Source organism: Coregonus clupeaformis, chromosome 19, assembly GCF_020615455.1.
Source record: "Coregonus clupeaformis isolate EN_2021a chromosome 19, ASM2061545v1, whole genome shotgun sequence".
Taxonomy (NCBI): Eukaryota; Metazoa; Chordata; class Actinopteri; order Salmoniformes; family Salmonidae; genus Coregonus; species Coregonus clupeaformis.
Genome location: NC_059210.1, coordinates 56,749,704 through 56,761,290, shown reverse-complemented (window position 1 = coordinate 56,761,290; position 11,587 = coordinate 56,749,704). Strand labels below are relative to the sequence as shown.

The following is an 11,587-nucleotide window of genomic DNA, read 5'->3' as shown; positions in this document are numbered from 1 at the left end:
CAATTATAAGAAGAGACTTGCTTGGGCCAAGAAACCCAAGCAATGGACATTAGACCGGTGGAAATCTGTCCTTTGGTCTGATGAGTCCAAATTTGAAATGTTTTGTTCCAACTGCCGTGTCTTTGTGAGACGGTGAACGGATGATCTGTGCATGTGTGGTTCCCACCGTGAAACATGGAGGAGGTGGTGTGATGGTGCTTTGCTGGTGACACTGTTGGTGATTTATTTAGAATTCAAGGCACACTTAACCAGCATGGCTATCACAGCATTCTGCAGCGATATGCCATCCCATCTGGTTTGCGCTTATTGGGACTATCATTTGTTTTTCAATAGGACAATGACCCAACACACCTCCCGGCTGTGTAAGGGCTATTTTACCAAGAAGGAGAGTGATGGAGTGCTGCATCAGATGACCTGGCCTCCACAATCCCCCGACCTCAACCCAATTGAGATGGTTTGGGATGAGTCGGACCGCAGAGTGAAGGAAAAGCAGCCAACAAGTGCTCAGCATATGTGGGAACTCCTTCAAGACTGTTGGAAAAGCATTCCAGGCGAAGCTGGTTGAGAGAATGCCAAGAGTGTGCAAAGCTGTCATCAAGGCAAAGGGTGGCTACTTTGAAGAATCTAAAATATATTTTGATTTGTTAAAAAAATGTTGGTTACTACATGATTCCATATGTGTTATTTCATAGTTTTGATGTCTTCACTATTATTATACAATGTAGAAAATAGTAAAAATAAAGAAAAAACCTTGAATGAGTAGGTGTATCCAAACTTTTGACTGGTACTGTATATATAGTGTATATATAAAAAATGCTCTTCTTTAATAAAAGGGAAACAATATCTTCTGGGAACGAATGAAAACATGAATGAACACAGAAGGAAATTTTAAACAAATATTCTCTCACACAGAAAGAACGAAGTCAACATTTGTGTTTCCATAGTCATGGTGAAAGCATGTGGGGGACCTTTTTCTATTGAACACGTATCAGAGCAACATATACAGACTATAGACCAGCACTCAAAGCGCTAACCTACTTCATTAGGAACTAATTACTGTATCTGTAAAGAAAAATAAATGTCCTTTTACATACAGACTGAATAAAATAATATTCATATACATAATAATTGCAAGACAAAACAAGAATGCCACAGACAATGTTGTAAAGTGAATGAAATGGGTGAGAAATAAAACAGTGACAAGGCAAGGGGACCAAAGTGAATGATAAACGTGTAGCAGTTGATCCAATGCACGCTACATCTGAAACACTTCAACTTTCTCATGTCTTTGTTTGGCACCCTGGTTCACTACTGCTGTCTCAATGTATTACACACAACTCCACAAAGGCTCTTAATAAAAAATATAAATATTCTCTATATACAGAACGACAGCGCATAATTTTCAGCTGTGTGTATGTACCCATTTGTGCGTACTGTCCGAGTGTATGCAGCTGCCTGGGTGTCTCTGAATCTGTTGACACTGAGTTGATGACGATCAGAGTGTGATGATGACAGCTGTTGCCAATTTGTTACATACATATTTCAAACAAAGATGGATGGAGGGAATAGAGTTAATCACAAATCAGCATGAATGCGAGGCATTTCACCTGAGAGATCATCAGTTCAGTGAGGACTATATTTCTTTATACCCCTTTTTATCTAACCTAGAGCCACTACGCCCTGAAACATTTGCTGCCAATGTTTAGTGGAAATATTTGGGTACGACATCAAAACACTTAATTGTTTACACAGAAAAATCATCTTATAATACACCAGGATCCAAAAATAGAATCACACATTTGTTTTTTTTCCATAGAAAATGGTAAAAATGTTTTTTTAGATTTCCTTACATAATACATTATTGGGAACTCAGCTCAGAGGTCAAAGGTTAAGGATAGGGACATCAAAGAGGTCACACAGGCCTTCGGTTTCGTCCAGGTTATATATGTAGTCGTGGTCACCCGGAGGGGGAGACAGACGGAGGAGTGGAGAGAACACTAGGAAAGAGAGAGGGACATACAAAGAGATTAAAAGACAATCTCTTTTAGTTGTGATAGGTTAAGTAAATCTTTGCTGATCCGCAAATCCACATCAGCAGAACTGTATACTTAAGCAAGAAGAGCCGAGTAGGTGTGGTATATGGCTAATATACCACGGCTAAGGGCTGTTCCAATGCACCACGCAACACTGAGTGCCTGGATACAGCCCTTAGCCGTGGTATATTAACCATACACCACAAACCCCTGAGGTACCTATTGCTATTATAAACTGGTTACCAACATAATTAGAGCAGTAAAAATAAATGTTTTGTCATACCAGTGGTATATTTATTTTATTTCACCTTTATTTAACCAGGTAAGCCAGTTGAGAACAAGTTCTCATTTACAACTGCGACCTGGCCAAGATAAAGCAAAGCAGTGCGATAAAAACAACAACACAGAGTTACATATGGGGTAAAACAAAACATAAAGTCAAAAATACCACAGAAAATATATATACAGTGTGTGCAAATGTAGCAAGTTATGGAGGTAAGGCAATAAATAGGCCATAGTGCAAAATATAATTAGTATTAACACTGGAATGATAGATGTGGTCTCCTGAGTGGCGCAGTGGTCTAAGGCACTGCATCGCAGTGCTAGCTGTGCCACTAGAGATCCTGGTTCGAATCCAGGCTCTGTCGCAGCCGGCCGCGACCGGGAGACTCATGGGCAGCGCACAATTGGCCTAGCGTTGTCCAGGGTAGGGGAGGGAATGGCCGGCAGGGATGTAGTTCAGTTGATAGAGCATGGCGTTTGCAACGCCAGGGTTGTGGGTTCGATTCCCACGGGGGACCAGTATGAAAAAATTTAAATAATAATATGTATTCACTAACTGTAAGTCGCTCTGGATAAGAGCGTCTCCTAAATGACTAAAATGTAAATGTGCAAGAGATGATGTGCAAATAGAGATACTGGGGTGCAAATGAGCAAAATAAATAACAATATGGGGATGAGGTAGTTGAGTGGACTAATTTCAGATGGGCTCTGTACATGTGCAGTGATCGGGAAGGTGCTCTGACAACTGATGCTTAAAGTTAATGAGGGAGATAAGAGTCTCCAGCTTCAGAGATTTTTGCAGTTCGTTCCAGTCATGGTCTGTTATACCATGGCTGTCAGCATTCAGGGCTCGACCCACCCAGTTTATAAATGTCAACTTACCCTCGGAAGACATCAACTCCTCCAACAGGTCTGCACTCATGATCTCTACTCAGAGAGACGGTGTGAAAGAGAGGGAGAGATATGGGAAATGAGGATGAGGGGTTAGAATAAAGGCACACAATGTCTATTCTGGTATCTATAATCTCAAATTATTGTCTATACATTGATATAATCTGCAATAGCATGTTCATACAGTGGTTATACTTGCCAACTCCTTCCATAGATTTCATAATATGTTGAGGTGATCTTTACCTTTAGTCGGGTCAAACATGTCAGAAAGTTCTTTGGGGAAATACAGCACTACAAATAGAACACAGAAAACATTAGTCACTCACTCAACAACTCCCAAAAACGATTGATACAAAGAGTGCACACACTAAATAAACCTTGACTCTGACGTATATTTAGTATGTGTATCCCCCTTGTATGAATGTTTAGCAGGATAGAGAAGCATCATGATCTTAGGGAAACGGCAGATGACACTTACATTCTGAGGGGTCGGTCTTGATTGGTTCAAAGACTGCTGAAGAAGAGGAAGAGCAGCCATCCAATGAGGCAGAGGACAGGAGAGGCTGGGTGTCCAACAGGGGAGTCAGTTGGGCAGTTATGTTTGTAGTGGGTGTGGAAACAGTCAGTGTGCTGGTGTTGTTGCTGGACACTTTAAAAGAAGGATGGTGATATGAGAATTACATTTTTTGCTGCAATTTCACTCCAACACCACACACACGTAATAACTACATTGCTCAGATAAAGACCAAATCGTACCTGCGGTGGTGACTGCCTGGTTGGTAGTAGCTGTGCAGGCAGGTGAGACTGTGGCAGGACTGGGGTTGGAGGAGTGGGCCAGAGGCTGGCAAGGGGCAGCAGGTGCCGGTTTTGGGTTGGCAGCAGTAGCAGGCACTGGCAGGCTCTGGAGCATGTCCTCTGGTGGTGGGACGGACAGTACCACTGGAGACGGGCTGGATGGGTCCTTGTTCACTAGGAGAACCTCAATGGGTCCTGCTGAGCTCTTGAGACGGATCTGATACTTCTTCTGTCCATTCAGTACCTGCCAACAATCACTCAGTCAGACGGTAGTGGCACAGGGAAGTCCAACTCAGATTCTGTAGAGCTGCTGCGTGTAGGCCTTTGTTTCACCCCAGTACTGACACACTTGATTCATATAATTGTATAAATCGTTGTCCAGATTGCGATTAGTTTACTATTTTTAAAAGGAGTATTAGTGCTAGGCTGGAACAGAAGTCTGCACAACCTTGGCTGGCTACCCATCCACATCGCTCCAGCCAAACTGAAGTTCTTCTCCACGATGAGTATAGATTTGCCTCCCTCACCCTACGATTTCTAAAATGCAAACACATTCTGACCGTTCAGATATCGAAGGGTAGGGCCAGAGCCAGCCTACATAATGACCTTATCAACTTTGATATTCTGATTGGTTAGATTTGTTGGAGACGATCCAATCGCTGATTAATTTATTTTGTACAACGCCCCTCATTTTGAAGTCACACAAATGACTTCTAGGATGGCAGATTCAGACTGAATGTATGTAGCGATCGATAGAGAAGAGGAATTAAGTTCAGGGTGAGTCGTCAGGCAATGCACAACCAGCAGCTCGCCAGAATCCAAGTTGGAGACCCCTGGTCTGAGGATGGTGAGACAGAAAGGGGAAAGTAGTTGGGTCTTACAGTACAAACACTTACCGACTCAGGTATGGGCACCTCCAGTTGTGTGCCTGTGGGAGCGCGGATCGCTAGGAGAGTGTCACCTGTGGAGGCCAAACAGAGACGGGGTGAGTGGGAGGGGAAAAAAACAAAAGGAGGTAGAACAATCAAAAGGGAAAGAAAAACACACAGAAAAATATATGAGAGAAACTTACCTTTGAACGCACTGCAAAGGTCTTCGTGTTTTACATAAGCCATAGTGTGCTTGTGTTAAGGGCCAAGAGTTTATTTACTACTACAACATGAATTTAAGAGCTAAGCATTGAGCTAAAAAATCTGATCACTACCATCTAAACCATCTTGGGGTCATGGGGTGCACCATAACCAATATCTAGTAACTAACACACTAGATCTGCTAAGTTTAGAGGGATTGTAGTGAAGGATATGGGCTGTTGTGTGAGTCGTCTGTCACGTTCTTGATGCTCTGCTGGACCCAGACCCTCTGCTGATCCAACTCCTGCTCCCTCTTGTCCAGATCATCCAGCTCTGCCTTCAGATCAATGAGCTTATCGGCTATCTCCTGTGTGTTACAGCCAGGACCAACACCCCTGGGGACAGGAAACATGTATCACAAAGAGATAGGCCCAGAGACATTAAAACAGTTTGGCCATGTTAGCACCTTTATTCTTGATATTTTGGTAATGGAACAATGCGAGAGTGCCTCCGACAACTCCCTATAAAATGACCCGCTATAAACACGCAAAACACAGCAGCAAATATGTCTGTACAGTGTTGTGGTATCAACAAATTGCATATCTACTTTCACTGGAAATGTTTATAGGTTTTGAAAACTATATCAGAAATAGAGAGCACAACACAGAAGTGTTATCACTTAGCAATGGCTATGGAGGAGAAAGTGGCGCTCTTGGAACGTTCAGACAGAAACCCCATTGGCCCAACTCTCTAAATATATGACTCTGGATAACACACACATAAATTAAGACGACAGTCAAGGGCAAGGCATTGATAGGAAAACAGTTAAGACACCTCTCCTTATCTGCTTTCACTTACATAAGACAGCTCGCACACTGGTAGTTTCTGAATGGCGATAGGGTGCCACCCAAGATTTACTAACGGAGCCCATAATGCCATGTTCCTTCTCATGTCCTTGACTTACTTCCACTGAATACTGTTCTTGGACTTCTTCTCGATCAGTCCGATGCCCTCGAGCACATTGGTGATGTCGTAGATGCGCCGCTTCTGTCTTACAGCTAGGGTGTCTGCTGCCTGTGGGAGAGAAAGAGTGGTCAATGTTATTCATACATCAGTGTAGAGCAGTTTGGGGGTCCATTGAACAATTCCACAGTTTAAAACAAATAGCTTGGTAGACTAATGTCAAGGAAGCTTAGCTATTCAGCTTCAAAGTTACACATAGCTGAGTGTTCAACAAGCACTTACATCAATAAACATATGGCTAGTGCTGATAACTATGATGTTTTAATCCTCATTGCTGCTATGGGATGACATCTATTCCATTGTGGTCAGTCAAGCCCAGCCTAAACAAAACCTAACATATTGTCAGCATAATTTAACCAATGATAATGGTGACTTGCCGATTTATTTAATTTCTAGCTACATAAAAGGGTGTGTGACTCTGAAACCGGGTTGGGTTTTAACTGTTTTGCCAGATCCAGTTCATAACAACATTGTGCAGCCTTGCTTGCTTATCTTCATTGAGTCTGCAGGGGGCAGAATAGAAAAAGTTAGCTGGCTAGCTTGCTGCCTAGTACCTCAACCAATGACTGTATGACCTCAATAGAGGAGTTGAGGTAACGTTACTTGGCAACTGGCTAGCCAACTTTTCCTAAATTCAGTGGACGGGCAAATTGTAGCTAACTAGTTAATTGAACTATTCAAACACATAAATAGACAAAAACACTTGACCCCAACGTATCACGCTGATGTGCTGGACGGTTAACGCTAGCTTGCGAAAACCTTGAATGCTAATTGCTACTACCTAACGTTAGCTAGCCACAAGCTAAATTTACATCCGCGTGCCAAAAACAAAGAGTAAGGCATGGCATGCTTACTGCTTTCAGGTCTAGAACTCCATCCTTGGCCTCTTGCAGCAAAGATACAAATTTGGTTGTAAGCAATCCTAGACTCTTCTCGTGTCTACTTGGGGTTTGAGGTTGAAGCGACTCTCCCATGGCTCCAAATTCAGTTCTTCCCGACTCCAGCTCCATCTGATTAGGAATTATTGTTCGGATCCGTACAGTAGTTAGCCGGCTCCCCGGCCCCGAACTCACTTGCTAGCTAGAAACCCCTTTTCATTCGCCGTGCTGTGCTAAAGTGAGATTTAGCTATATAAAATGCTTTGCATGGTACTAATGGTAGGAAAATCCGATATGGTCCGGTCCAGATTCTTGACCTAATAATCCCCAAAAAACAGGCCTTCAAAATATTTCAACGAGCATACGGTCCGAAGCCGTTGGACACGCGAGGTATGCTGGGATGGTTTGGGTTGTGAAGCCAAGGGGCCATCTGCAAAACATGAGATACTTTGAAAAGCGTACACTGTAAATTGTAATCGATGTACTTGACAAGAAAGTCAACTGTTGCTAGTAAAGCATTTCGCAATATTAAACATCTACTAAATCACAAGATCATTAAATTTTTGTTTATTATGGATTAGACTGCAAATGTGTCCTTTTTTACGGACAGTTCTATTTTCTACATGCCCTAACTAATTTAATTTTACAGTCAAATAATATAATACATTTTTCGAGGATATGCTTAGGCTAAATCTTTAGGATTTTACAGTTTGAGAAATGCTTAATCAATTGCAATTCATGTACTTACAAGCCCTTAACCAACAATGCAGTTAATATATACAGTGGGGAGAACAAGTATTTGATACACTGCCGATTTTGCAGGTTTTCCTACTTACAAAGCATGTAGATGTCTGTAATTTTTATCATAGGTACACTTCAACTGTGAGAGACGGAATCTAAAACAAAAATCCAGAAAATAACATTGTATGATTTTTAAGTAATTAATTTGCATTTTATTGCATGACATAAGTATTTGATACATCAGAAAAGCAGAACTTAATATTTGGTACAGAAACCTTTGTTTGCAATTACAGAGATCATACGTTTCCTGTAGGTCTTGACCAGGTTTGCACACACTGCAGCAGGGATTTTGGCCCACTCCTCCTTACAGACCTTCTCCAGATCCTTCAGGTTTCGGGGGCTGTTGCTGGGCAATACGGACTTTCAGCTCCCTCCAAAGATTTTCTATTGGGTTCAGGTCTGGAGACTGGCTAGGCCACTCCAGGACCTTGAGATGCTTCTTACGGAGCCACTCCTTAGTTGCCCTGGCTGTGTGTTTCGGTCGTTGTCATGCTGGAAGACCCAGCCACGACCCATCTTCAATGCTCTTACTGAGGGAAGGAGGTTGTTGGCCAAGATCTCGCGATACATGGCCCCATCCATCCTCCCCTCAATACGGTGCAGTCGTCCTGTCCCCTTTGCAGAAAAGCATCCCCAAAGAATGATGTTTCCACCTCCATGCTTCACGGTTGGGATGGTGTTCTTGGGGTTGTACTCATCCTTCTTCTTCCTCCAAACACGGCGAGTGGAGTTTAGACCAAAAAGCTCAATTTTTGTCTCATCAGACCACATTACCTTCTCCCATTCCTCCTCTGGATCATCCATATGGTCATTGGCAAACTTTAGACGGGCCTGGACATGCGCTGGCTTGAGCAGGGGGACTTTGCGTGCGCTGCAGGATTTTAATCCATGACGGCGTAGTGTGATACTAATGGTTTTCTTTGAGACTGTGGTCCCAGCTCTCTTCAGGTCATTGACCAGGTCCTGCCGTGTAGTTCTGGGCTGATCCCTCACCTTCCTCATGATCATTGATGCCCCACGAGGTGAGATCTTGCATGGAGCCCCAGACCGAGGGTGATTGACCGTCATCTTGAACTTCTTCCATTTTCTAATAATTGCGCCAACAGTTGTTGCCTTCTCACCAAGCTGCTTGCCTATTGTCCTGTAGCCCATCCCAGCCTTGTGCAGGTCTACAATTGTATCCCTGATGTCCTTACATAGCTCTCTGGTCTTGGCCATTGTGGAGAGGTTGGAGTCTGTTTGATTGAGTGTGTGGACAGGTGTCTTTTATACAGGTAACGAGTTCAAACAGGTGCAGTTAATACAGGTAATGAGTGGAGAACAGGAGGGCTTCTTAAAGAAAAACTAACAGGTCTGTGAGAGCCGGAATTCTTACTGGTTGGTAGGTGATCAAATACTTATGTCATGCAATAAAATGCAAATTAATTACTTAAAAATCATACAATGTGATTTTCTGGATTTTTGTTTTAGATTCCGTCGCTCACAGTTGAAGTGTACCTATGATAAAAATGACAGACCTCTACATGCTTTGTAAGTAGGAAAACCTGCAAAATCGGCAGTGTATCAAATACTTGTTCTCCCAACTGTATATATATATATATATATATATATATATAATACAATTACAATATTAATAATAAATAAATAAAATACATTGTTAAGTAAAAAATTGATAAGTAAAAAATTTAAAATAGCAAATAATTAAAGAGCAGAAGTAAAATAAGATAACTGTAGGGAGGCTATATACAGGAGGTACCGGTACAGAGTCAATGTGCGGGGGCACCGGTTAGTTGAGGTAATTGAGGTAATATGTACATGTGGGTAGAGTTAAAGTGACTATGCATAAATAATAATATATATATAATATGCCATTTAGCAGACGCTTTTATCCAAAGCGACTTACAGTCATGCGTGCATACATTTTTGTGTATGGGTGGTCCGGGGATCGAACCCACTACCTTGGCGTTACAAGCGCCGTGCTCTACCAGCTGAGCTACAGAGGACCACTTTTACACTGCAGAGTAGCAGCAGCATAAAAGAGATGTAAAGAGATGGATGGGGTGGGGTGGGGTGAGGGGGCAATGCAAATAGTCCGGGTAGCTATGATTAGCTGTTCAGGAGTCTAATGGCTTGGGGGTAGAAGCTGTTAAGAAGCTAGGGTGGCTGGAGTCTTTGATAATTTTTAGGGCCTTCCTCTGACACCGCCTGGTATAGAGGTCCTGGATGGCAGGAAGCTTGGCCCCAGTGATGTACTGGGCCGTACGCACTACCCTCTGTAGTGCCTTGCGGTCGGAGGCCGAGCAGTTGCCATACCATCCAGGCTCTGTCGTAGCCGGCCGCGACCGGGAGACCCATGGGGCGGTGCACAATTGGCCCAGGGTAGGGGAGGGAATGGCTGGCAGGGATGTAGCTCAGTTGGTAGAGCATGGCGTTTGCAACGCCTGGGTTGTGGGTTCGATTCCCACGGGGGGCCAGTATGATTTTTTTTTATAAAACAATAAATTATGCACTCACTAACTGTAAGTCGCTCTGGATAAGAGCGTCTGCTAAATGACTAATATGTAAATGTAATACCAGGCGGTGATGCAACCAGTCAGGATGCTCTCGATGGTGCAGCTGTATAACTTTTTGAGGATCTGAGGACCCATGCCAAATCTTTTCAATCTCCTGAGGGGGAATAGGCTTTGTCGTGCCCTCTTCACGACTGTCTTGGTGTGTTTGGACCATGATAGTTTGTTGGTGATGTGGACACCAAGGAACTTGAAGCTCTCAACCTGTTCCAATACACCCCGTCAATGAGAATGGGGGCATGCTCAGTCCTCTTTTTTTTCCTGTAGTCCAAAATCATCTCCTTTGTCTTGATCACGTTGAGGGAGAGGTTGTTATCCTGACACCACACGGCCAGGTCTCTGACCTCCTCCATATAGGCTGTCTCATCGTTGTCGGTGATCAGGCCTACCACTGTTGTGTCGTCGGCAAACTTAATGATGGTGTTGGAGTCATGCCTGGCCATGCAGTCATGGGTGAACAGGGAGTACAGGGAGGGGACTGAGCACGCACCCTGAGGGGCCCCCGTGTTGAGGATCAGCGTGGCAGATGTGTTGTTACCTACCCTTACCACCTGGGGGTGGCCCGTCAGGAAGTCCAGGATCCAGTTGCAGAGGGAGGTGTTTAGTCCTAGGGTCCTTAGCTTAGTTATGAGCTTTGAGGGCACTATGGTGTTGAACGCTGAGCTGTAGTCAGTGAATAGCATTCTCACTCTGCTGCGACGCTTCAAGTTTGTCTAGCCTGAGGAGGCAGGGGAACCTGACTACACCCCTGTGTTTGGTGTAACCATGTCCCCAAAATCATACAGACTGGGTGTAAGGCAGAGGAAACTAGTTAAGGGGATATTCTAGAGACAGAGGTCATATAGGAGTTCCATGTAATAATATTGTAGTTAAACCCTTATAATTATTTGATTTTATATTTGTGAATTTGTGTTTGACACAGGTGTGTTTAAATGTGTTATTTGTAGGATAAAATGTTCGTATGTGAGTATAGTTGATGTATGTAATATATCATTCATTACTCACACCCTGCACTTGCTTCATGGGAAAATTCACTACACACTAAAGGACTTTCGCATCTGTTGCTTATCGTATTGTATGTAATATTGGATAAAAAATGTTGTGGCTAGCTGAATTCAAAATAAAATGTTAAATGTCAGTTGTTGTACTGCAATATACTTTCTCTATACAGCACCGTTCACATAGTTCACAGAGTTTACACATGGGGAAATAGTTTTTAATTTTTTTGTCTTATACAGTAATTA

At 43.0% G+C, this 11,587-nt stretch overlaps 1 protein-coding gene across 1 annotated transcript; it reads right to left on the bottom strand.

The window, feature by feature from the left end:
- Positions 1–915: 915 nt before the first annotated feature.
- On the bottom strand, positions 916–7,366 carry LOC121532324 (transcription factor E2F4-like). Its single transcript, XM_045205172.1, has 10 exons — positions 6,949–7,366; positions 6,036–6,145; positions 5,305–5,466; positions 5,074–5,117; positions 4,898–4,962; positions 3,963–4,245; positions 3,685–3,855; positions 3,450–3,497; positions 3,198–3,242; positions 916–1,997 (listed from the first exon to the last, which is right to left on the bottom strand). The coding sequence occupies exons 1-10, from the start codon at positions 7,102–7,104 to the stop codon at positions 1,882–1,884; spliced, it is 1,200 nt and encodes a 399-aa protein (XP_045061107.1). The 5' UTR covers positions 7,105–7,366; the 3' UTR covers positions 916–1,881.
- Positions 7,367–11,587: the final 4,221 nt, after the last annotated feature.

Excerpts from the sequence above, each read along its gene's own strand:
- LOC121532324 (XM_045205172.1), bottom strand. The coding sequence starts at position 7,104 with ATGGAGCTGGAGTCGGGAAGAACTGAATTTGGAGCCATGGGAGAGTCG. Across the intron at positions 4,963-5,073 it reads CCTTTGCAGTGCGTTCAAAG|GTGACACTCTCCTAGCGATC; the intron begins GTAAGTTTCTCT and ends TGGCCTCCACAG. Across the intron at positions 3,243-3,449 it reads CATGTTTGACCCGACTAAAG|AGATCATGAGTGCAGACCTG; the intron begins GTAAAGATCACC and ends CTCTCTGAGTAG.